The sequence below is a fragment of the Loa loa genome (genome assembly GCF_000183805.2).
Source record: "Loa loa unplaced genomic scaffold supercont3.13, whole genome shotgun sequence".
NCBI lineage: Eukaryota > Metazoa > Nematoda > Chromadorea > Rhabditida > Onchocercidae > Loa > Loa loa.
Window position 1 is genome coordinate 180,488 of NW_018108193.1, and position 25,858 is coordinate 206,345.

At 33.1% G+C, this 25,858-nt stretch overlaps 6 protein-coding genes across 6 annotated transcripts in view; 3 read left to right on the plus strand and 3 right to left on the minus strand.

Moving 5' to 3' along the window:
• Positions 1 to 333, plus strand: part of LOAG_04013 (hypothetical protein) — a gene marked incomplete at its 5' end in the record, with an annotated part of 643 nt that extends 310 nt beyond the window's left edge. Inside the window, one exon of the mRNA XM_020446480.1 lies at positions 12 to 333. Coding sequence (XP_020303182.1) covers positions 12 to 244 — 233 coding nt within the window. The 3' untranslated portion in view covers positions 245 to 333. The remainder of the gene's footprint in view (positions 1 to 11) is intronic.
• An 813-nt stretch (positions 334 to 1,146) lies between these two features.
• Positions 1,147 to 10,184, minus strand: LOAG_04014 (hypothetical protein; the record flags this gene model as incomplete). The annotated part of the gene is made up of 29 exons (XM_020446481.1): positions 1,147 to 1,260; positions 1,453 to 1,602; positions 1,722 to 1,876; positions 1,992 to 2,196; positions 2,287 to 2,358; positions 2,453 to 2,614; positions 3,166 to 3,261; positions 3,400 to 3,495; positions 3,701 to 3,790; positions 3,884 to 3,979; positions 4,154 to 4,249; positions 4,458 to 4,547; positions 4,642 to 4,737; positions 4,955 to 5,050; positions 5,250 to 5,333; positions 5,568 to 5,792; positions 5,885 to 6,010; positions 6,089 to 6,175; positions 6,427 to 6,616; positions 6,690 to 6,865; positions 6,976 to 7,126; positions 7,195 to 7,399; positions 7,510 to 7,616; positions 7,689 to 7,821; positions 7,933 to 8,082; positions 8,451 to 8,654; positions 8,751 to 8,885; positions 9,672 to 9,854; positions 10,100 to 10,184. The coding sequence occupies 29 exons, from the start codon at positions 10,182 to 10,184 to the stop codon at positions 1,147 to 1,149; spliced, it is 3,855 nt and encodes a 1,284-aa protein (XP_020303183.1).
• Positions 10,185 to 11,409: 1,225 nt separating this feature from the next.
• On the plus strand, positions 11,410 to 13,182 carry LOAG_04015 (hypothetical protein). The gene is made up of 4 exons (XM_020446482.1): positions 11,410 to 11,598; positions 12,162 to 12,326; positions 12,499 to 12,642; positions 12,925 to 13,182. Exons 1-4 carry the CDS (start codon positions 11,548 to 11,550, stop codon positions 13,042 to 13,044), a joined length of 480 nt encoding a protein of 159 aa, XP_020303184.1. The 5' UTR covers positions 11,410 to 11,547; the 3' UTR covers positions 13,045 to 13,182.
• Positions 13,171 to 15,438, minus strand: LOAG_04016 (fructose-bisphosphate aldolase class-I). The gene is made up of 7 exons (XM_003139553.2): positions 15,154 to 15,438; positions 14,818 to 14,960; positions 14,465 to 14,582; positions 14,123 to 14,313; positions 13,853 to 14,011; positions 13,514 to 13,686; positions 13,171 to 13,387 (listed from the first exon to the last, which is right to left on the minus strand). Exons 1-7 carry the CDS (start codon positions 15,377 to 15,379, stop codon positions 13,249 to 13,251), a joined length of 1,149 nt encoding a protein of 382 aa, XP_003139601.1. The 5' UTR covers positions 15,380 to 15,438; the 3' UTR covers positions 13,171 to 13,248.
• A 429-nt stretch (positions 15,439 to 15,867) lies between these two features.
• LOAG_04017 (ubiquitin) lies at positions 15,868 to 17,160 on the plus strand. The gene is made up of 4 exons (XM_003139554.2): positions 15,868 to 16,105; positions 16,438 to 16,513; positions 16,683 to 16,788; positions 16,942 to 17,160. The coding sequence occupies exons 1-4, from the start codon at positions 15,967 to 15,969 to the stop codon at positions 17,107 to 17,109; spliced, it is 489 nt and encodes a 162-aa protein (XP_003139602.1). The 5' UTR covers positions 15,868 to 15,966; the 3' UTR covers positions 17,110 to 17,160.
• Positions 17,161 to 18,085: 925 nt separating this feature from the next.
• On the minus strand, positions 18,086 to 23,615 carry LOAG_04018 (tyrosinase 1; the record flags this gene model as incomplete). Its single annotated transcript, XM_020446483.1, has 10 exons — positions 18,086 to 18,261; positions 19,035 to 19,267; positions 19,448 to 19,535; positions 20,082 to 20,272; positions 20,783 to 20,844; positions 20,933 to 21,133; positions 21,876 to 21,943; positions 22,443 to 22,616; positions 22,849 to 23,057; positions 23,489 to 23,615. The coding sequence occupies 10 exons, from the start codon at positions 23,613 to 23,615 to the stop codon at positions 18,115 to 18,117; spliced, it is 1,500 nt and encodes a 499-aa protein (XP_020303185.1). The 3' UTR covers positions 18,086 to 18,114.
• Positions 23,616 to 25,858: the final 2,243 nt, after the last annotated feature.

Below are 25,858 nucleotides of genomic sequence, written 5' to 3' on the forward strand. Positions count from 1 at the left end.
ATCGCATTTAGCCGGTTTAAAAGGATTGGAAGTGCTGTCACCATTTTTGGGATCTATCCCACAAAACAAACCAACCTCAGTCAGCAATTTGGAGATATTAAATTTCTTAAATAATGGACTGGTAGCAACAAATCCTGGTCTGGATCTTCTCAATCATGGACTTGGCTTTGGGATGGCAGCTTTACGAGGACTTGGAATTATAATGGAGAACAATCGGCAAAATCATGACGTGGCACAGCAATGAAAGACTCATTTCAGGTAATTCTTTTCGTTTAATTAAAAGTATTTCACAACCCTTAATATTTATTCCAGAAAATGGTATGGTGTATCATTTGTACAAGAATGCAGAAGATGTACAGAACTGCAGATTATTTAAAGTCAAAACATTAATTTTCGCATGCCAACAAAAATACTTCGGTTATTAATGCTTTTAAGTAAAAAATTTTTGACGTTTTTTCTGTCAAAACGTTAAGCTAATGTCAGTGGTATTTGCATATCTCTCAGGAAACAGATTCAATTCTGAAATAATCTGGAATACCATGTCTCATCCTTTAAAACCCATCTTACCTTAGACTCCCACAAAAAGCCATTTGTAATGGACCACAAGTAAATTCCATTTATTTCGATATTTTGCTCTGTAATGTATATGAACTTCATCTTGACTGGAATATAAAAAGTAAATCACTCAAATCTTCAAAGCTGAGCTTTGATCCAAGAAAATTCCAGATATAAAGTTGGGAAACAGGGTCTGAACGTAGTTAATTCCTTTAAAAGTAGTAAGTGAAATAAAATTACTGAAAGGATTTAAGTACTACACATCTGAAATGAAACCAAGCAGTAGTGATGAGACAGTACTGAATGAAATGAGTATGTTTTTCGATCACAATCAAAATCGTATTACGAGTTGCTAAAGTAAAAGCGCATTATTTACAAGTACAGACCATATGAATAAGTAATGTGAAGTAAGTAATATGAAATAGTGGGACGTAAAAAGCGCTTTGTTGCGATTCGTATCGAATGAAACCGTAAGCTGGGCTCAAGTATTGAGAACCAGTAGGGACCAATTTATTTCTCTCATCACAGCCGTGTTCATATTTATCATTAAAAAAAAAAATCGTTTGAAATTAATAGTATAATCCTGTTAATCTAATTTAGCAGACATTTCTGGAGCTTCCGAAGTGCAGTTACTCTCTCGTCACATTCTGATAATTTAGCAAATTTTTTCGCCAACTCCGAAACGAAGTAGGGTGCTTTTTTGTACTGAAAATAATACCGATTAGTCTGTTGATAAAAAAACAAATCCCACGAACCTTCATTTCTGACTTAGTCCATAGCGGGATCAGTAGCTCAATGTGGCGTGACTCACAAGAGCGATAATATTAGGGAGCATGTAAACTTCCCATGTACAAACCAATCTTATCAGTAAAATGTTGGAATTTTAAAACTGCTCACCTGTTCACTGTAGCCACTTAATGCCACTATAACCGCACTTAAATTGGTCACCACATTTGGAACTTTGTGAAATGCTAACATGAAATGATAACACTGTTTCATGATATCTTTTCGGCGTCGCTCGTCGAGTTTATTTCGAATAATTTTAAACTGAAACTATGTTTTTTGCTTTCTTTGCAAAATATTGGACACATAGAACATTTCCTATTTTCGAAATTTAAAAGAAAATTCGAATGTGCTATGCATGAAGTCCAAATAAAATTAGAAACCTTCAGTACACTCCATAAGATGGAGCAAAGAGGAATCACTACTTCAGTTGATCCAACACTGCGATTGCAGCCGTTTAAAGAATCCAAAATACATTCCAGACCGCCATTGTTGAAAACGTACTGAGCGCACAATTCTGATAAACCAACAAATTTTCCTAAAATATTTCATGAAAGTAACGAAAAGCAAACCAGCTCGTGTTAGTGCTGAGAAGCGCTCTGCAAAATAAATTTATATTTTACAATCATAGCTGAGATAAAAATAAAACTAACGCAACACTTCAGTGGCTTTGTAACGAATGTAAAGGCGCTCTGAGTTCAAATTCTCCATTGCATTCATCACACGATTTATAATCGGCTGCTTTCGTTCAGATCGTTCTTCATTTGATGCTGCTTCTTGACGAGCAACACGATTCGCACCTATTTGATTGAGAAATGCCACATAATGCTTGCGAAGAAGATACCCACGCCACCATGCCTGGAAATTTTTAAGCAGCTAAAAAATTTATTACATGTAAATCTTAATTCTGTTTAGAATTATCAAACCATTTTCATAGGAAAAAAGTACCTGTACTGTTGTGGCAGCTTTTATGCGTCGGTCTCTCTCCGTTTTAAGCAAGAGTGCAAACTTCATTTTATCCTATAATACTTATTAGCTTTATGAATAATTGTTAAAGTCAGAAGAAATAAATGCCATTCTTTACTATTAATTTGGCGCAAATTATAGAAATTACCTCGACAGCTTGCAAAAAATTTTGACGTCTAAGCCGCAAACGATTGTGCTGTCTTCTCAATTCACGTAATACCCGTAGGCATTTTGCACTGCTGATAACCTCGCATCTATATATTTCGTTCTTAAATTTATCACTCGAGCATTCCGTGATAGAAATAGAATTCTGCAAATCATTAACTATTTTTTATATTCTTATAAACAAATAACTCCATTTTAGCAAATTTTCATTAGCTAAAACTTTTCCTGTTTCTCCACGTAGTTCTCGTTAGATTGTTCGCATAAAGTAAGCATGGACATGCAACTATGAGAATAAGAATATCTAGGAAGTCTCGAGAGAAAACCACAACGACTGCAAAGACATCGTACACTGGTCATTGCACAAAAACTGTTACAGTTGATAGAAACGACTGCCTACGACCCAACCTAATTGATACATTATTACAAGACACGCCAAGTTCTACAATAAATATAGCAGTTTCTTGTCCATGAAAAACCACTTTCTTCTAATGCATTAGCCGATAGTTTTCTCCACTATTCTCCCACCCAGGTATCACTATAAGCTTTAAAATAATGCAAATTGTTCGACCATCCGGTATTTTTTTCCTATTCAAACTCAGACACTTGAGAACCAAAACGTTTGATTTAAAAAAATATACAATGTAAAAAGTTGCAAAGACACTGAAGCTGGTAGAAAAAAAACAGTATCTAATATACCTGGAAAGTGATTGCTGCGTATTCTTGTTTATGTAAGGCTACTTCATATCGCATTTCACGATAGTTTTTACGGGCTGCCCAGCCACGTGCATGTCGCTAAATACATTTTAAGAATCATGATGGAAAAAAAGAATCATGACAAAATAATCCTTATTCGAATCTCAAAACCAAGACAAGCTCGAAGCGCAACACATATATGCAGTATGCAAATCCCAAGAGGCAAGTGCAACATACCTGCAACGTAACTGCAGCATTTTCGCGTCTACGTGAAGATATTTCATGCAGCAAATTCCGATAATGTATTCGTGTTAACCAACCACGTATGCAACTCTAGAAGTAAAATTTCGAAATCCCTTACGGCAAAATACAGAACAAAAAAAAAAAAACACAAGCGTTCCTCTCGGTGAATTTTATAAATCAAAATTCCAAAAGCTCTCTTTTATTTATTACCTCTGCAAAGGTTTCTAACTCTCAGTTTTCCTTAATCATGTTAATTATCTGCGTCAATTAACGAATGCCACATCGTTATGTTTACCTGTAAAACGCGCGCTGCATTCTCCCGTTTCTCCAAAATCCTTTTGTTTTGCATTTTGGATTTCTGTGCAAGCCAAAATCGAACGTGCTTCTAAAATTATCGTGCAAACAATAAAAATCAGGTAAACTGACCTACAATTTGGAAAATGACTACTCCACGAACAATATATCAATAGGAACTCACTTGTATAATAAGTGATGCATTTTCTCGTTTCCTCATATCCTGCTCATGTAATAACCTCTGATAAAAAGTTCTTGCAAGCCACCCACGAATAAATTTCTGAAAAGTTAACTGAATAATAAGGCATTTATTAAATATGGAACAATTTAAATAATAGGAATTATGATTGAAGAAAATAATTGTGATTCCATCTACATTCGAGTCTCAAAATTGTGATAAGCTCAAAACGCATGATATATAGCATGCAAATCCTATGATGCATGGAAAACATACCTGCAATGTAACTGCAGCACTTTCGCGCCTACGTGAAGATATTTCATGCAGTAAATTCCGATAATGTATTCGTGTTAACCAACCACGTATGCAACTCTAGAAGTAAAACTTCGAAATTCCTTACGGCAGAATACCGAGAAGAACAAAAAAAGAAACGCAAGCGTTCCTCTCGGTGAATTTTATAAATTAAAATTCCAAAAGCTCTCTTTTATTTATTACCTCTGCAAAGGTTTCTAACTCTCAGCTTTCCTTAATCATGTTAATTATCTGCGTCAATTAACGAATGCCACATCGTTATGTTTACCTGTAAAACGCGCGCTGCATTCTCCCGTTTCTGCAAAATCCTTTTGTTTTGCATTTTGGATTTCTGTGCAAGCCAAAATCGAACGTGCTTCTAAAATTATCGTGCAAACAATGAAAAATCAGGCAAACTGACCTACAATTTGGAAAATGACTACTCCACGAACAATATATCAATAGGAACTCACTTGTATAATAAGTGATGCATTTTCTCGTTTCCTCATATCCTGCTCATGTAACAACCTCTGATAAAACGTTCGTGCAAGCCACCCACGAATAAATTTCTGAAAAGTTAACTGGAAATAATAAAACACTCGAGCACAATATCTCTCCAGTAACATAAGTTGAAAATATTTCTAAGCATAAATGCCACTAGCAGAAACTCTTGGATAAAATATCGAGCATACTCACAGTCTATCTCATACATACAATATATTTAAATTCTATGCACGTCTTTAAAAAACACATTATATACAGTTGATGTAACTGATATGCATATACTTGGATAATAACTGCTTTTGCTTCTCGTTTTTGCAAAGTCTTATCGCACTTCATCCTTTGGTCAAGCGTTCGTGCAAGCCATCCACGACAGTATCGCTGAAAATAACGAAAAATAAAACATAGAAAAGGAAATAATTGAATTATGGTTTTTTTTTCGCTTCAACATAGTGCTTCTTGCTACATTCCTTTGAAATATAAATATTCCAATTAATTACATGAGCGTATATTATTGAAATATTAATACTAACAGTAAGATTTTGCACTGTCCCGAAAGAGATCCTCAAACCATATTTACCTGTATTGTGATTGAAGCATTCATTCGTTTTGAATCTTCTCCCGTTATTTGAGATGATTCCGCTAACTGATCTAGTGGATACACCTAAAAAATGGCTTTTAAAGTGTTAGAAATTTAAGCAATAGTGAAACCTACCTTATCCTTCTTTCCACATAGAATTTCCTTCTGCCTTACTCTTAGCAAAACTGAAACTGCCTTGCATAACCATTTGGCTTATTTTTTATTTCTACAACTTACAGAACTCTTAACATACAAAAGTTATTCTTTGGAAAAAAAAGAAGTATAAACGATGAAAAGATGTCATCCATGGCGGCTCACATCTCTTCCAAAAAGCGTTACTTTATGAGAAATATCATAATTCATCCTTGAGGTGTTACGATATCGTCGGAAGGCACGTTGTATTATGACTGCAGCAGAAGTAGACTTATAACACTCATATATGCGTGATATGAAAATTTTGGTGAAAAGACATAGTGTTTTCTTTTCAGCTGTATTTTTCCATTTCATCAGCATCAACGATGGGATCCCAAAATGATGCTCAGCCTATAACATCATATTTCGCTATTGATGAATTAAAATCCAATGAAAGGATTCATGGTTCGGTGTGATGATCAATAAATTCATAGTAGACTTACAGCACTTGCAACTTGTTCCAAAACTGTTGTGCCGTCGAAAAGCTCGAACGGTCTACCGTATGAATAATACCGCTTCCATAATAAGGAAAACAGTTTTCCGTTAGCAAGTTCTAGAGGATTTCGTATCTGAAAAGTAAAAAACATGTTACATGCGTACACCTATTTATTTTACTATATATCAAACACTCACAAATTTATTCCAACCTCATATGATATGCCGAACAGGCTCAGAAGTTGTTGAGATATCGAATGAACCTCAGCATCACAATTATCTGATTCATTGATATTATCCTACAAGCAAGAACGAAAGTATATTAAATTTATAATAAAAAAATATGGCATAGGAAAAGTTCAAAGAGAATTTAAAAATGCTAAAATTCTACCAATTCTGTGCCAACAAATCGCCAAAGAAGTGGTATAATTACATCGATATTTCCTTGTACTATACCATCGATATCCACATACAAATCTCCAATGAATTTATTCATTACTCAAGGATTATTCTGAGAAAGCTTGGTTAATTTTATTCAACTTATACAAACTTCAATAGATAAAAAAATGTCTACTCTATTAAAAATTTTTATCTCACCTTCAGGAAGAATTCCTTTTTGCTTAGCAAAATCAATCACTGTTTTAACATTGCTCATTTTACGAAGTCGATCACCACCAGGATCACGTAGACAATGTATCACTGTGTTATACTGCAGTTTAGCTAAAATTTCGACTGTTCGTCTGAAATTTATTTCTTTTTAAATTAAATCACCTTGATACTTCATAATAAGGACTAGCAGGAAGGAATTATTACCCAAGAATCAACCCATTGCTAAGGTCTTTTAGTAAGTCAGTTACGTGGTACTGAAACTGTTCAAAAAATCCTTGTTTGCGATCCAGAGAAAGACCCAAAAGGGAAAGCGTTTTCGGTAAATTGCTGGTACCAGTCATCAATTCCCGACTTAACACTGCTACCACATCACTGATACTCTGGAATGTAAACATTTTATCAATCATGTAAGTAATTTGCGCAGTGATTGTCACACATCCATTCATGAGCTTAACACATACAAAATTCTGAAAAATGAAAAAATTCTCACCTTATAAGCTGACCATTTCAGAAAAAGACAGCGGTTTTTCCTCGACACTGCGTTATCTCGCCATGCCTTATCAACAATGAATAGAAACTGGCATATTTTTATCAGAAAATGCTGTAGAAGGGCTTCTGCGCCTCGGTTGTTTACGAGAATCCTGAAAGAACTGAAACTTATTTTGCCCATTAACAAAAATTCACTCATGTTTGCTCTTGAAGAACTTACTTTGCTCTTCCCTGCATGTATTTCCGATTATTCATGATTCTGGGATTCTTAAAGACATTTTGCGTAACTACAGAAGCAATGGTTTTCAGTTGGTTTTTGAAATCGGTCCTTGTTCCTATATTGATGGATAAGATAGTCTCCAGGCCCAATCGAAGGTAGAACGGATGGAAGCTCAGGAGTAAACTGAGCAATTCTGTTTGAAGCCCTGAAATTGCTTCATTTACAATTTCTCAACAGTTTATTGGAATTTCTAATGTCAAACTTACAATTTAAAACTAAATTTCACTTTCGAATTGGTTCAAAAAAGAAACTTACCGACATCAGCGTAAACCCGTCTGTCCATTCTAATTGCAATTTTACCATCTTTTACGAAGGTGACAATATCATTTGGGATGGGTGAACTTTCGTATAACAAACGAAATCTGAAAAGTTCTTGAATGCAGAGAAATAAACTTTATAACTTTCCAGTTGATTTCCAGTTAATGCAATGTTACCTGGCGCGCATTTCACTAAGTTCATTTGCAGCCATAAAACATTTGTAACTGATGTCATTTTGTGGTTCATTATCTTTCATCGCCGGAATATCGTTTCTCGAAAACAGCAGTTTCCTCAAGTACAAGTCAGCATCTAGGTTCAAGCAATGTATAGAAAACAATAAACAATATGTTAAAGACATAATAAACTAGAAAATTGGAAGAGAAGCGCAAAAAAAGGTTGACATAAATCATGAACTGCTACCTTTCTTGCTCTTAGCTAGAATTTCATTGTTATTAGTGGCATCACTGTTTTCATCAAGCAAGTAATTCAGCCATGATGTTAGTGCTGCTAGATGAACTAACTTTTTATCCATTTCTATTTTCTTGCACCGACCAATGAAATCATGTTCACCTGGAAAGAAAATTTGTAAAAGAAAAGTCAAGTGATGCCAAATAATCAAATAATTGAGAACCACCAGCAAATTTGGGACGGAAAAAAGGTAAGAGAGAACAACTGAGTAATACGTGTAATATAAGGAGTGACTAAATGCTTGAAAAAGGTACGATTTCTGTTTAATTTCTAAATTAAGCTTATTTAAAATCTTAACCGGAATACAACAGTCTTTTCTTCGGATATAAGTTTGTACAATAATAAGGAGGCCTTTATTTGTAATTTAATGCAATAAAATACAATGAGAAATTCGAATAAAGGGAAATGAAGAAAACTATAGTACTAATACAGGTGAGATAAAAAAAATAGGTGAATTTAAAGTGTTACACCTTCGCGTACTAACGGCTGGACAACATAAGTAGCGTTCTTGCTGGAATTCGAAATGGAACTGGCATTCGATGGAAATCGAAGTAAGGCGTCAGTATTTTTATTGCCTTCATGATCATTGATGGAATTTGGTGCTTCAGAAACTGAGCTCAAGAATTTTTCTTCCGTTTCATGTAGGCTGATGTGATCATGAGATAAACTTGATTCTAGAAAAATTTTTTCTAATGAAATTTGAAAACAAAATACCAAAGATTACTTAACAAAGTCGGTGAAATTTCTTTGCAGAAAATACTGTCAATTACTTTTAATTATTGCTTTCCGTAGTTCACATCCTTTTTTTAGTAGTTCCAGTTTCTTCTTCATTGTCGTATTTGAGGCGTTAGTACCAGGTGAAAAGTGCAATGAAACTCCGGGGCGGGGATCATAGATATCATCAGCTGAAAACTGGAGTAATGTTTCCGACAAAGATATAAATGAACAAAATAAACCCGCTCATAAGGGATTCTCCCTTATAAGATATCTTGTCTTTTATAGTGATGTATAAAAAGCAGATACTTGTCCTTTCAAAAAGTGACAGTGGTCCATAGAGACTGGACGAAATAATATCGAAATGATAAGTAATAATAAGAAAACACATTTCTTGAAGCTTTTCAAATAATCAATTTAGGCACAGTCGCATCCGTCCAACTATTCTTCACTTGAGGATATATATGACTGATTAATTGATATATAATTGGTAGTTAAAAAAAAGACTCAGAGGTAGCAGTGAAAGTTGCACCTGAGGATGTTTTCTGTCGGATTATTCGTTTGTTCGTAGGACTATACGGAACAGAAAAAAAGGCATCCTTCGAAAAAATCTGAATTTCAGTGAAAAATAAGATACCTTGTCTTTTATAGTGATGTATAAAAAGCAGATACTTGTCCTTTCAAAAAGCGACAGTGGTCCATAGAGATTGAACGAAATAATATCGAAATGATAAGTAATAATAAGAAAACACATTTCTCGCATTGAATTATATTACTGGCAAGCATTCATTAGGAAATCATATACGAAATTTAAAGAGCTTTCTATTATTACCAACTATCTCGTAATATTTAAAATTTTCCAGAAGTTAGTATTTTTTTCAAAGAAAAACAAGTCCAATCAAGCAGTTTTTTTCTTAAATTTTTTACTTCTTTGCCGCATATGTCTTTCAAAAATGTTTGGCTCTGCGAAAAGTAACACAATGAATCCAACTGTGATTCGTAAACGGTGTTTTGTGTAAAATTCGGAAGATTGTGACACGAAGTAAATGTAGACTCATCCTGCAGCAAAGTACGTGGAATAACAGTGCTGGTGCTATACATCGGTGTTGATGAACGGTCCCAAATGATAGTGTTTTCACGGGATTCATCACTTACTTTCCCTAAAATCGTATCATATTTTCATAACTATCATTAGAACTAGAAACAGTGTCTAATTATTTTCTACAACTCTCTTTCGATTGGTGAGGAGGTTTTATCTCCCGAAAAATCGATCAATGAAATAGTTCCTACCAGTTCACTTTTTCACCAGGTTGTTGGTGCTTTAAACCAATTAACATTTTCGTAATCAAGATAAAGGGTGACATCGTAGGATATATGAAGAGATAAAAGCAAATGAATAGTAAACCTTCACAGACATGTGGCACCACTCTTTTGAGACCTCCCGTCAGGGTATGCTTCATCTTACGTCCACTCTGATCCATCGATTCCATTTCTGTGAACAACAACCAATCATTTCTGATTATTTCGAAAAGAAAAAACTTCGCTTACCACCGAATCTTTCAAACAATCTTTCATATAATAAGTTCAAATCCAACTTCGATGCACAACGAAACAAGCATAAGAGATTAGGTAAACATGTAGAAATTAAATTTCAACTTAGAATACGTCGATTATAACGGAAGAGTAATTTAAATTTTTCCAATCACACTATCTTCAAGCCCCTAAATCCTCAAATAAGTTAGGTCGTTGTGTAAGCTTATCGTTAGGATCCTTCTCGTTCGAAGTGATTATAATTTAAATTTCACCAGTTTTATCAGTTTACTCTACCAGTCCGTGCTTACAGTTAACAGGGATGTCAGCATGCTAAGTTTTATGGTAACTGTTGGAGTTCTGACATGAAAAGCCATAAACAAATGCGATAGAGTTTTGAAGAGATTCATTGTTTAGATCTTTAGAATTCCTAATTCCTTCCAATATATTTTGCTGGGAAATTTTGCAACATCGGGAAAAAAGAAAATAAGTTATCAGAAACAATCATCACTCCTATCGACCCTATCATTGCGGAAGTATGCAAAGTAGGAGCATACAAACCACGTGGTATTTTGAGCGTTATAAACGCATCATAAAATCCGGAAATATGTTTTGAAATTCAGAAACACACCCAATACATCCGAAATATAATTCGGGAAGCTGCAAGCAAAAATTTCAAAATTGAATTACCCGCACAATCTTATGCCCGTGTAACAGCCCTCAAGCACATTGCACATTTCTTGACGTGCTGCATTGTTTTGCATACATTTGTTCGCTCAGCGTTATTGACGTGCGTCATTTCCGTATATTAACAAATTTTGTGGTTAAATTCAAATTAATCCTTCCAATTCGTTTTTCAAATTCACTTGAGACTTCCCGTCCAAGTTTTTTTGTTGCTTAATGGCAAAATGTTTGATTATCGAAGGAGTTTAATTTCATTTGATTTGTACTATTGGTTTTATTACTTGTAGGTTATTTGATTAGCAAATCAGAATTAGTTTTCATTAAAGTCAGAACATTCCGTTGGTTTTTGTGGCGCTATTTTATGTCTCTACGGAGGCTCATATCCGCGACTGGCTAAGAATGATAAAGTAGCTATCACGTAGGCTTGGGTCCTTTTTGTTGTACCTTTCCAGATCAGTAGACCTGGAATGATGTTGAAATAGGGCTTTTTTTGTCATACTTTTTCAGGTTGATCAGTTTGTCACAGAGAGTGGTGCTAAAATAGCAATGGATTTGGCCTTCTAACTGCGAAGAATATCGTCGTGTTTTTTGATCTTTATCAAATTTCTAAAGTATTTCCATTGGCTTTTCAGCTGGATAATGTTCAGAAACTTAGTGAATAGGATGGTTAACATACGAGAAATTCATGGTGTAAGCTATTCAATGCTGTCATTAATTAAACAAGCTTCACTCTTCTTTGATAAAACCTTGCATGTTTGTTAATTTGCTTCTAGTGGTCATGATAAGGAAATGGTGGAATAAATTATCGGTTGAAATTAAGTGTTGTCACTTATAAGAAACGGCTATTTTATAACTTTTGGAAGTTAACCTTAAAGGGTTGATTGTATTTTATGCGAGAGGAATTATATCGTAACATAGTAACATTTAAATTATGTTCATAATAACCTATTAATCATTTTGTCACCCCCAGTAATTAACTTATAATACATAGCTACTCAATTACCTACCTTTGTTCATTTGGTAGCGACTAAATTTCTTACTGAATGATTTCATCGTATATACATTATTACACAGAGAGTTCGGTGTGATCCGAGGCAAAATATGCAAAATTGATAGAACTGTTGCGACATCATTTAATTTTTAAATATTATTATATTAGAAGATAGCAATACACATATTCTCGTTTACTACATACCCCAGTTATTCTTACTGCAAATTGTGTGGTACTCGAAAATCATGACTGAAATTTTCAGATTTGTAAAATTATATCGCGTGCAATAAGTAATGTAAAATTGTTGAATCCTTCGGCCGCTTTGTACCCTGAAATAGGCGTATGTTTGGACAACAAACCAATAAGAATGAAGCTAAAAAAAGGCGAGCAATATTCTTGGTGTTCATGTGGTCTGTCCGGAAAACAGGTATTCATTTTTTGTAAACAATTACTATGGATTTTACATGTTTATAGTTTTTTATAAATTTGTGGATTGCGAACTTAATGGATTTGTCTTGCTGATTTAAATAGCTCTATTCCAAACTATTATTTATTTCTTTTTCTTGTCCATTGAAATCATGATAACCATAATATTTTAGCCGTGGTGTGATGGGAGTCATCATGCAGAAGGTGTAACAACATTAAGACCCATACATTTCGAAGTTGAAAAAGATGGAGAATACAATCTTTGCGGATGCAAAGCAACAAAAAATCGTCCGTTATGTGACGGTGGCCATGTTAAGGTACAGTCTCTTTCACTAATTAAACTGACATTATAGATTCTTGAAAGTTAGGAACTTTTGACACTTTTTCCTGAATCCCCGAAAGATCCGAATATTATGGGAAATTTCTGAAACTACTATCGGCGTTATGCCTCTGTAAAAGAACCACTGAAAGATTTGAATCAAACTCAGTAAATTCGTTTATTAATACCGATTACTTATGGGTTCGTTTTGTCGTTTCTAATTGAAGTACAGTTCTGCTACTTAAATTTATGATGGAATCTTTCGTTTGATGAGTTGCAGGTACAAAAACGACGATATACGGATACACCTCAATATTGTGCATATGTTGAATCACCTGTTTATGAAGGGGTAGCCAATAAGCTCGGATACAAACCAAAACAAGGGCGCTGGCACTTCTGAATTTAGTAAATTTAAAAAAAAGGAATGAGTATTGTTTAGTGCATCCGTGTAATTAGATTGGACTTTTAAATTTTCAACCTCATTTCGACTGAACATTAGAACAGAGATCAAGAAGGAAGAATATATATGTATATGGTTTTTTAAAAAGAAAAATCTACATTACTACTTTATCAGAATCTTTTTAACCAAACGATTTTCATTTTTTCATTCAAAACCATCGATGTAGTTTCCTTCAACAGCCAAAGCATTAAGCTTCGCTCTGTGTAGAAATGTTGCTTGCGCATCGTCCGGACCACGTATTATCCAGGCTTTTAGAGCTGAAGTTTGTAGAGCTCGGCCATAACTGCAAAATATATTTTACCATTTTACCACTAACTATAAGCTCTCAGAGATCCCACCAAGTGGGATTCGAGTTTTCAGAGAACAGATTATTAATAGGATATGTTTGAGAATATAAAACGACACAAACCTGAAAGAAAGTTTCCATGGTTTGTTGATTGCTATCTTATTAATTTCATTCAAATTTCTAGTAGCGTCTTTTTCCAGCTGACCACCAGATAAGAAAACGATGCCCGGCACTGCTGTAGGCACCGTTCTTCTTAGCGCTCGCAATGTTTCTTTAGCGATTCTGTCGTGCCCAACCTTGAATTCATAACTGCTGTTTCGAAAACAAATATTTTATGCTATAGCTACTGCAAATTTGAATGTAATTTGAAACTTCCTAAAAACATGTTTTAATAGCGCCTTTCATAACTTAGTCATTTGATAACACTGAAACTGTGCATATTGCTAAAGTTGAAATAACAACCTTGTCCGTGGATTTTGATCCTGGTACAACCATATTCGGTTTTAGAAGAGTACCTTCGAGGTAAACACCATGATCATGAAGTGATTTATAAACTTCTACTAAGACTTGTTCCGTAACTCTTTCAGCCCTTTCTAAATTATGTTCACCATCGCAAAGAACCTAAACAAGATCAAATCTTTGCTGGTCAATGTGATCGGAATATTAAATATTGCGGTACCATGAACTAACCATTTCATAAAAATTACAGGAAGACTTTCAAAATAATCGAACCTCCGGTTCGATTATTGGTACAAGCCCTGCCTGCTGGCTTGAAACTGCGTACTGTGCTAGTATCTTGGCATTTTCCTTCAGAACTTTTCGTGATGGCGTAACTTCGGAAATCACATACACGCAACGCCATTTTGCAAACTGACATCCATTTTCTTTGAAATATATAGCTCTTTCTTTCAAATCATCTAGACCTGTAACAGAACACACACGCAAAGTATTCAGATTCTGGTCTCGAATTTCTCATTTAAAAACAAGAAAATCACATCCTGCCGGACAAAGGAATTCAAAAGTTAGTGTTTCAATTACATAAAGAAAATTAGTATTCCAGTTATATTTACTCACCTTCTGTGATGTATTCTAAACCACCATCAAACTGCTTAAGACCTTTGTCAAGCTTAATTCCCGGTAACATGCCGGCTTCCCTGATGATGTCCACAAAAGATTTACCAGCATCATCTCTCTAATAATTAAAAGATGTCATGAGAAAAGTAAGGACTATTCCTACGATAATTTCTCGTAAATTTTCGAAAGAAAAAACTGATTCTGACTTGATGGTGTCTGGTTAAATTAATTTTAATGATTGATACAACTATATGCGCAATTATAAGTTTGCAAGGGCGAAACTGGGACTATATGAAAGGAAAAAAAATCAAGATCTCAATTGTTCTCGTGATGCTAATAGATTGGTAAGTCACCTGACTAAATGTTTCTTCATGCAGTATAATTCCTGAAATATACTGCGATATATTTGATGTTGTGAATAGCAAATATCGATAGTTTTTTCGGTTTCTTGCATTGTTTTCCATTCCAATCGTAGCGAACCGTTTACCCATCGTGCCTAGAAATTATGACACCACTAAATCCCTCGGGTCTTCATTCCATCAAACTAATAATGTGAAACGACCATGTACGTAATGAAATGTGAGATGAAGCGGTACAGTTTTCCTCTTACAATGGCTAGTACTATGCTGATGGTGATGAGAAGACATCTCAAAGCGAATTTAAACTTTGATAAGATATCAACACTTTACCGATGCTTTCATCAGCGGCTAGAATGCCTTTTCCGGATTCCACAAGCTTTCGGGCGATGGTATATAATTCATCCTTTTGATCTTTGCTAAACGTTGTTATCTCAACAATTGCTTCTTCCTCCTCAACACTTCTTTCATTGCTGGTATTTCGGTAGTATGTCAAAAGAGTACTTATAATGATCACCAGTACTCCATCAATCGATAATCGGCATATGTTCAGTGGCATTCATACGGATTTGTCTGAACTATCTCAAATTTTTTTCTCCTTTCTCCGACTTCCTGAAATATTTGGATGACCTTCATCACAAATATGTTCTACTAGGTCAGGTCAGGCCAAAATGTGCCGAGAAATACAGAACAATGTGTCGGAATGGTGTCCAACACTACAAGACGAGATATAATATTTCATTATGTGTGCAATGATGGGCTTTGTTATTTCTGTTCAGTTTTAGGGCATTGTTGAGGGCAAGTTGTGATTTCTCTTTGGTGTCATTTGTACTCTGATTGGCTGTGCTTCACGATGGTGGTCTTTGTTGGTTAGGTTGAGATGTCTCAGCAAATATGTGTCCTTACTTTCTTTGTGTTACGTACACATCCTTTCATAAACACAGTTACTTACTGATATGGATGATAAAACTCATTTCATTGTTTTCGGGTTCGCTGTTTGATTGTTGTTAGTAATAGGAGCTTGTGAATACTTGTCAGTAGGTGTTATGACGATAGTTCTTGGGACATTTTTATTTTAATTTCTAGTCCTGATTTCTTACTTCTCAATAAGTGAATATTTTTTAGGGGTTTGTTAACCACGGCAAGATGCAGATATTCGTGAAGACATTAACAGGAAAAACGATCACCCTTGAGGTAGAATCGTCTGACACTATTGAGAATGTGAAAGCTAAAATTCAGGATAAAGAAGGCATTCCGCCTGACCAACAGCGACTTATTTTTGCAGGTAATTTTTAAATTTCCGCTTGAATTAACCTAAATCAAAAACTTTTCGTGTATTATGCGTGACATGACCAAACGTGCTCTACTTCGGTTATGATGATACATTGGTGTTCAAAGGTGTCCTGGCCTATGAGAGTATCATGACTTAAAACGTTCACCTCTGAGTCGAAGTATTCTTGAAACTGAGCAACTTGCTAGTCTCATGGTTTCAAATATTTTCCGAATTTGTCAGTTGGTTTAACTTTGAAATCGCTGATTCCCGAGTGTATTATACTTCAGTGTAATACATGAGGACGGACCAGCTGTATTCATATTTTGATTTTTTCTAACGAGCAGGTAAACAATTGGAGGATGGTCGAACACTATCAGATTATAATATCCAGAAGGAGTCGACACTCCACCTTGTGTTGAGGTAAGTTTTGTAGATATTGTTTTAATCGATTTGTTTTTTCCGTGGTTGTGATGTTAACCTTGCTTTGGTGCCCTGATTTGATGAATGAAATAAAGCTCTCTGAGCCACGATTGTTTCTTCTGAAGTGGTGGACAAATATTATCTTGTCTAAAATTACATGTAATATTAGATTACGAGGTGGTGGCAAGAAGAGGAAGAAGAAGGTTTATACTACGCCGAAAAAAAACAAGCATAAGAGGAAGAAGGTCAAACTTGCCGTCCTGAAATATTACAAAGTAAGTTGTTACGAGTATGGTCAGATTGTTCATGAAACAGAAGAGCTTGTATTCTGTATGCATGTTTTCAACTCAAACGGTTGGTCATTTCACCGTCCATGGCCATGCATAACCATCATCTGAGTTTTTTTTATTCATCTCTCCAAATCCCAGGTCGATGAAAATGGTAAAATCACCCGTTTACGGAAAGAGTGCGCTTCGCCATCATGTGGTGGAGGCGTTTTCATGGCTAGTCATCAGAATCGATACTATTGCGGCAAGTGTCATCAAACATTGGTAATGCAAGACCCAAAAGAAAAAGCTACTGGAAAGACTAAATAAATTTATGTTGTTATTTACACTGGTGTTTGGAAACGCTTCAGAATAAATCCGTTTTATATATATATATATATATATATATGTTATGCACAGTAGGCAATCGCAAATGGTTGTTTTGGAAATGGAAATAAGCTCAAGACTTGAAACAAATTTGGATTCAAGCAGATTTCATGTAGGGAAACCGTGGATGCAATATTTGACATGGTATCTATATGGATGTTCTTTTTTCCTCGTGTTGAGGTGATGAGGTTGTTAGATTGTTCGAGTGATTGGTTGACGGAATATTGTCATTTCTGAGGCTATCAGTTTTGCAATGGATTTGTAATTCCATTTCGATTAAATTACAATGACAAAATATGGCCTAGTCTCATAAGAGATTAATATGTTGTGGAGTCTGCGTGCAGCTGCTCTTGACCGTGTATATGTTGCACTGATGTCAAGACAGTATTACTTGTTTTTCAATTTTCAAATTAATCAGCGATCTTGACATGGTTCGGTAGTACCATCCCAACGACAATCTAATTTTTATTAAATTTTGACTGGGCTGTAAAATTTGAAGAAATGTAATACTGATGTCAAATTTAGCAGTGAAGTGCAAAAATAAAAATGAAAAGGTGGGAGAAAGCATTGACTGGAGAATATGAAAATGCTTACTGTTGAAGTTAAATATAGCGAAAGAAAAAATAAGGCTCATGTACAAAATAGAAATGGCGAGAAATGGGGACGAACTTGATTTAACTCCAAACTGATTAAAAATGGAATCTCCAAACTGTACATTTGTCACTTCTGGGGATTATTTAAAATTAGAAAAAGTTGGTTGAATAGCATTCTGGAAATTTCCACTTCCTTCATAACAAATATTTTCTTGCGATTCAAATGAGTTATTTCGATATATTGAGTGGAAGATTGCATAGTTGATAAGAAGAGATAGCAGGTAGTAATATCAGCTGAGCAAAAGTTCAGATGATTAACAATTGTTTTTGGTTGATTTATTTCACCTGCGACTAATTAAAGCTGTTCTGCTACATAGATCATAAGCTGATATGTTACACCAGCCACAACTGGCTTGGCAATTTTCGGCCATCCATTGCCTCCTTTGATTGCATTCACCTTGCAATCGCATGTAGGGACACGAAATGTGCCGATCGAAGCAACCTAAAATATTCTTCGGAAACGGATATAAATATTAAATAATACTTGTTTAATTTAAATCAAATTAAAACTAAGAATCTGCAATCCAATTCTTCTGCATTGATTTATTTCAATTCAGTTATCTGGAAATTTCTCCGGGATGAACTAAATTTTAGCTTAGTTTAACTTCCAGCTAGCTTAAAACGGTTGGTTCAATTACTCAAATTAATTGTTGGTTTTACTAGAAAGAGAAATGCTATCATTACCAATTCGTGTGTCATTAGTGCTTCTGCAATAGCCACAACTTTTACGGCAATACATCCTCATATATTGAACATTATTGGGACATTCACCATTCTTGGCCCACAAACTACAGCATGGATCATCATTTAAACATTCTCTCTCCATTTCCTGCTCATTTTTTATAACTTTAAATCACTTTTTAGTACTTTTTTATATTCCAAAAATGATTACCAAATTGAAATAATAAAAATTTGAAACAATTCAAACCGTACTGTTGTTGTCTTAACAAAGTTACGAATATGATGAACAATTTTATTTCTCGAAATTGATTTATTCTTAACACGTTGTTTTGCAGGTAAATTTGTGTGATTCTGAGAAAGAGGTCGAATGATACGGAAAGGTGTAGTATGTTGAAGAGATCGAAATGTTGAAGTAGATGGAGTCTAAATGGAACGAAAATAAATTCTAAAGAGATACATAGAAATAGGATAGAATCAGGTTACAAGATTGAAATTTGATCTGATCTCATATCAATCTTTCATCATTCTACTTACCGAAGTGATGCTTTTTGGTCTGCAATAACCATCCAAACAAACTCCCATATAACATGCATCTTCACCAACAAATTGTTCACATCCTTTCCCAAGTTTAATTTTCGAAACACAATGTGCAGGACCATTTCGTAAATCACAAAATAAGAATTGCGAATGGCAAGTTGGTTGGCTATGATTACAATTTGGTCGTGGCGCATATGTGTACAAATAATCCGTATATGCATTCGATAAACCTATGTGATTGGGATTTTTTGTATCAATTAATTCAGGTTAAATTTGTTGCATAGCTTTCTGTCTCTCTCTCTCTCTCCCCCCTCTTTCCCTCTCTCTCCCTTTCTCTCTCTTTCTTCCTGTTCTACCTTTTCTCAACCAATTTAAAAGATGGAAAAATTAAGTTAATCAAATTTGCATACCTTGTCTGTTTACTAAATTGAATGGGCGCATTTTTGCATTAGCAAAATGAAGAGAACTTGTACAAGATATGATCTCTTCGGGATAATCCTGAATTAATCAATAATATCAATGTTGCTATTTCACTTCATCCTTTTATAACTTCCAGATAAAAATGAAAGAACTCAATAAAAGAAAAGAAAAAAAGAACGAAAAACAAAAAGGAAAGCAAAATTTGTCTAAAAAAAGATGGAAAGAAGAGAAAATAGATAAAGAACGGAAAAGACAAAAACTTTGAAATTTTTCGAAAAAGTTCTTTGATAACAAATAAGGCGAAGTATTGTAATAAATTTAATTTTATACTTAATATTGGCCAACAATAATCAGAATTATTTAATTTAAAATTCATTTTTTCTTAAGTTAAATAAAATTCAAACTTGTCATTTTTCTTCTTCCCTTCACTTTCTTAGTAACCTTCCTTACCATATTTGCTTTTCTTCATCGCTTATAATAAATTCCAGCATAAAGCTATCTCATAGTTCAACGAAAAATTCCTTGAATTTTTATTTATTTCGAGATTAGTTTAGATAAGGAATGTTTATAATTAAAATTAATAAAAAGAAAGATATCAGTTTCAGGAATTCACAAAGTACGCACCCTTTCACGTTCCATTCGATTTTGATGCATACGTCGCCAATTTTCAAATATATAATCGACGAATGAATGATGTAAGAAGAAAACAGGATCATTAGCAGAGGTCAACGGAGGTTTCATATCACCACCTACCCAAATATGAACACTGGCATGGTAATATTCTAGGGCGGAGAAATTTGGAGGATATGGACAAGCTGAAAAATGATCCAATTATTGATAAATAATGAGGAAACTACTGGACTGAAATAAATGAGTATTGATAATATCCAAAGAATTCCACCCGTATCCTGTTATTTTGATGTTTGTTTTGGAAAATTTGCGTAAAATTCTGTTATCAAGAGGTCCAAAAAAAAAAAAGTTACCTGATATTTTTTCTTGCAATATTTTCTTTTCATATTTGGAGAATTCAAAGTGATATGAATAGAAGGCTTTTAAGAGACAAAGGAATTCAATAACAAAAGTAGATGAAGATTTATTAGTTTAATTAAAAGATTTTATTAAAAAATATTTATCAATTATCTCCCCTTTTCTTTGTTCTTCCTTTTTTGCCCACATTTTTCATCATCGTTTTGATAACAACCGATTATTATTATCATTCTTATCACCAATAATTAAATATCTATAATTTGTTCATAATAAGTCTTTGCTTCATTACAACTTGCCTCGTGTCGGCGCTGTATAGGCTAATATTCCTTCAATTGTACCTTTATCATAAACCATGTTAATATTTTGATCTGTAAGCAAATGTCCTTCTTGTCCAAGATGCCTGAATAAACGGATTTTGTGATTGTTCAGGTTCAGAAAACAATTCCGAAATATCTGATGAAACGACTAGATGAGAATGATTTTTGGACCTGGTTATAGTTGAATGACCTTCAAGTGTAGTGAAACCAGCAAATGGTCCATTAATTACTTGTCCATTTAAATTACTCTCTCCCATTAGGAAAGAACTCCACATAATGGAATTTCGAGGATCAGATAAATGTTGATCCAGAGATGAATCCCAGTACGGTAATGCAACCAATGGATCAATTAAACGTAGCGCAATTTCCATTCTACAAGTGGAACATGATTAAATTCATTAATTTGTAAATTGACTTGAAAATTCTTGAAGTATAGGAAGTAAAAGGAACTTTAAGGCTTTAATTTGGGATGAAATTAAGAGGAAAATTGAAAGTATAACGAAAAAAGATAAATAATTTTGAATCTTTCCTATTTCTTGTTTCATTCGTATTAAAAAAGAAAACGAAGAAATAGTAATAAATAACTTGTATAGTTTTATATAGCTAAGTTAAATTAGTTATAAACTTAAAATTTCGTCCTTTTGTGAATCTCTTTCATATGTTCAATTGTTAAATTTAATGCTTATACGCTTTTCTTGCTCAAAGGTTAAATTTGAAGAATTAAAATGTGATAAATTTTATTAATTTATCGAGAAGAAAAATCCTATAAAAGTTAATTTGTCTCACAATCATAAAAACGTTTATCATTGTGAGTACAAAAAATATTTTCAATATCTTGTTAGGCTTTTAAGGAAAAGCGCAGAAAACTTTCAAAGTAAAATTCATCAATCGATTTTGAAGTAATCGCTTAATTTAGAATAAAGTCTTTTTTCTATTTTTAGCACATACTAAAATGTTTTACTTTAATAGTTGTCATAATTTCTGAAAAGACTGCTGAACTCTCAAAATTGATCAATAAATTTCATTTTGAATCATTTGCTCCCTCATTTAAATATTTGAGATAATTTTTCACTCAGTAAATTCAAGCAACAGCAATTAGACACAAATTTCAAACCTTTTTATAAATTCCCGATGCCATAACAAAAATGACGGTCCTGAATGGGCTCCACTTTCAGATGCTTCCTAAATATCGTTTATTGCTATATTACTTTGTATTAGTAATAGCTATATTTGATTTATAATGTTATTTGCATATGAGTTTGTGTCATCTAAAACATTTCTTGTATTATATTATTTTTGTTATAGTTTCTATGCATATTGATTAGGCCTAAATTTAATAAATAACCTTTGAACTTTCCTTTGCAGAGGTTACTCTGCAATAAAGAGATAAAATTAGGTTACTCTGATAGCACAGATATAGATCCAGATATACATCACCCTTTTCACACAACTGTTTAGCACCTTGGATATAAAGCATGGAGTTTTGAAACTCTTTAATCCGAAACTTTATATCTCACAATTTAAATTTTCGTTCTTTCTAATTCTCACTCCATGATTCATTTATATTTTGCCGCATCCTAAATTAAAAGGGAAAATTTGAATCTTGACACTATTCACTGAACATCCTATTTAAGTTTTGTCTGAAGAATTGAATAGGTCCTTTTGTCCTTCAGATGGATACCTGTCGATGTATATCTGCCAAACGATTATACTCTCCTGAAGCTTTAAGTTGTCGAATCGCTTTAAGGAATCGTTCTCTTTCACTGTTATTTAACATACGAATTTCCTTCCGGATTGCTCGTTGCAGTATTTGACCGTTCCACAAGTGACATTCTCCATTCGGTGATAAAGCACCCTGTAAAGAATGATCATTCCCTGGTATTTAAAATTTACAAAACTAATTTTAGGATATCCTAAACATCTGATATAAATTTTGGTTAAAATTTTGACACCCTTAAAATGGCGTAATTAACTTAACCTACAACAAAAAGTCGTTTCCATTCATAGAAAAATCCGTTTTTAAATATTTCAAATTATGAAAGTCTTTGAAAACAAAATTTGAAAAGGAGAAAGACTAAAATATTTACCCTAAAATATGGACATAAGCATTGCAAATCCAAACAATCATAAACTGATGAAACAAATGATGGTTGACGCGCTATTGCGGAAGAAAGTTGATGATTGTGCGGTACTGCCGGTGCATTGATGATCAGTTGAGATTGCGGAGCGACAAATGACTGGACTCTCCTTGGTGCTCCATCGAATTGACGAAATTGACGGCAAATTTCCAAAAAGCCTGATAATTGCTTTCTACGTCGACACTATTTCTCAAGATAATATGAAACCTTAATTGAAATTTCATATTTGTCAGCGGAAAATATGATGACATTTTGTTAGAATTACCCAAACTGTGCTATCATAAGTTGCTTTCTGATAATGTCACAATTACTCAAAAAATTATATCAGTGTTTCAAATAAGCTGGTGATATGCTAGTGATACCGATGTGTATAGTTTGCATTGATCAACTTGGTAGTGATATTAATCAACATGGATAATATTCTTTCGATTCATTTGAGATATGCTTAGATTTTCTTTGATACTATCCAGCAGTTGGACTAGATTTGCACTAATTAAACGATTCAAATGGAGTAGAAAATTTGCATATTCAAAATTAGGTGAAAACGTTTCAGAAATTAGACAAAAAAAACAAAACAAGTGAAACAAACGAGAAGATGCTTGATTGCAATCAACAGGTAACATCATTTGTTGTGATCTAGCCAATGATATCATGAATATGATAATGCCTGTTTGCTCCAGTGATAAAGTTATCAAATAACTGTTAAGTGAAGTCATTCTGCATCAAGTCTGAAAAATTACATTTCATATCAAATTGGTATATCAAAACATCGAGAATGGTTATCAATTGAAATAATTGTGCCGTGAATCCCAATTCTTAAACATTCGATTGTTCCCGAAAAACATTATGTAGATGTATGGGAGGTTAAAATAAGGTCAAAATTAAAATATTAGTCATCATTAACTTAGTGAAATATGTCGCAGTTTACATTCAGATAAATTTAATGATAATAAACAAAAGTATTTGTTACCAATAAACTTGTCAAAATGGTGCAATTATAAAAAAAATGATTTGTTTTAGTCGATTTTTAATTAATTACCTGAAATCAAAGTTTGTTCTATGAAAGACAAAAGCAAAGTTTTTTCAGTTTTAACTTTAAAAAGTTGGAGAAATTTGGGAAGAAAAAGCTCGTTTGATATTAGTTCAAAAAAACAAACAAAAAGCTAATTTGTTAAACAAACAAAAAGTTAATTTGTTTTTTCCTAAAAAAGTTTAAGCAAAAATTCAGAGGTTAAAATTTTTTTTATTAGACAGTTCAAAAGATTTGCATTATTACTTGATGTCACATCCTTTTTCTCCCTAATATTTACTCCTCTTCTTAAAATACTTCTGTATTGAAACATTACACCAAAGATTCACAAGGTCACCGTAAAAAAAAAAGGGTTTACGGGATGGTAAGAAGAAATTTGTGGAAGTATTTCTCAGAAAAATTCATTCCAATTCTGGTAACTCTTTTTTTATGAAAAAATAAATTATTACAGAAAAATTAATAAAAATTATAACTAAATGACACCTGAAATAAAGATTTCGAAATGATTGGTAGGAAAACGAGAAAATTTCACTGATGCGAAATTGTTTGCATTCATCACTCCAAAAATTGGTAATCGTTATGAAATCTTTATTTCAGGTTTCATTTATTATTTTTATTAATATCATATTTTATGTGTGAAATTGAGAAGCCAATCTTTTTGGAAAATTGAATTGAAAGAAAAAGATTTGGGAAAATAATTAATTGAATAAATGTTTGTTGCATAATGTAATCAATATTAATTGGCTAATTTAATGGACGCAAAGCAACAAGAGATGTTAACAATAATTAAAATTAAAATAAAAGGAAAAGTGAAACAAATCATTAGTTTATCAATGCAGCAATTTTTTATTATACATTTAATCGATTTATAATGGTCATAAAAATTTCTTTCCAATTCTTTTAAATTTTATTTTTTCATTCCTGGTAATGTGTGAGTAACTAGAACTAGAAGAACTTATCATTTTACAGTATTACTCTTTACTTTCTGAAAATGAAAGAACAAAATCAACTAATTAAATATGCAAATTTGAATTATAATACAAGAAATTAGTTTAATTTTGTTCAACACAAGGTTATAAAATTCTATTCATGAAAACATTTGCCCACTGTGATATTATCTCAGTTTTTTTTTTGATTCTATTTTAAATAGTCATATTTTCTGGCTTTATCTTAAAAAATAATAATGATTACATTGCCTTATTATTGACGATCACTGATAATTTTATTATTAATGTGTATCTTTTTATTTTAACTTTAGTTTTCACCATCTAAGTTAAAATTGATTTGAATCACTTTCAGTTTTATCCAACATTTCTAATTTTTTTTAATGTAAATTTTGCAAAGTTGAAAACTAACCTATGCAAAATCTAGTCTTCCACATTGCAATATCTACAGTATAAATGCAAAATATACATTTTATGAAGTTAAAAAAATCAATCCCAGAATTAATTAAGTTGGTTCATTTCGCAATTAATTAAGCTATTCAACTATTTGAACATATAATGTATGACCATATTTATTATCCAAATACGAGATAAAAGATAATGGAACAGGAAATATGTGATGATGATTATGACCACTTGAAGAATCGAATTAATCATGAAACTAATTAATCATTTCATCATTTCTCCTTTCACCATTAAATAGGTCCAAACTTTATTTTGTGCCAAGTACTCGAATACTTATTTTTACCAAACGACATTCCACATCAAAGCAAGTATAATTGAGCATAATAAAATTACGAAAAATTATAAATGTAGTCAGTGGGAAATGCATTTGGAAATTTTTCCGGAATTTTTTTCGGTTCCTTCTTTATAAAATAATTAAAGTAAATAGCATTTAATTCCATTAATGTACAAGCATATATATATATATATATATATATATATATATATATATATATATATATATATATATATATATATATAT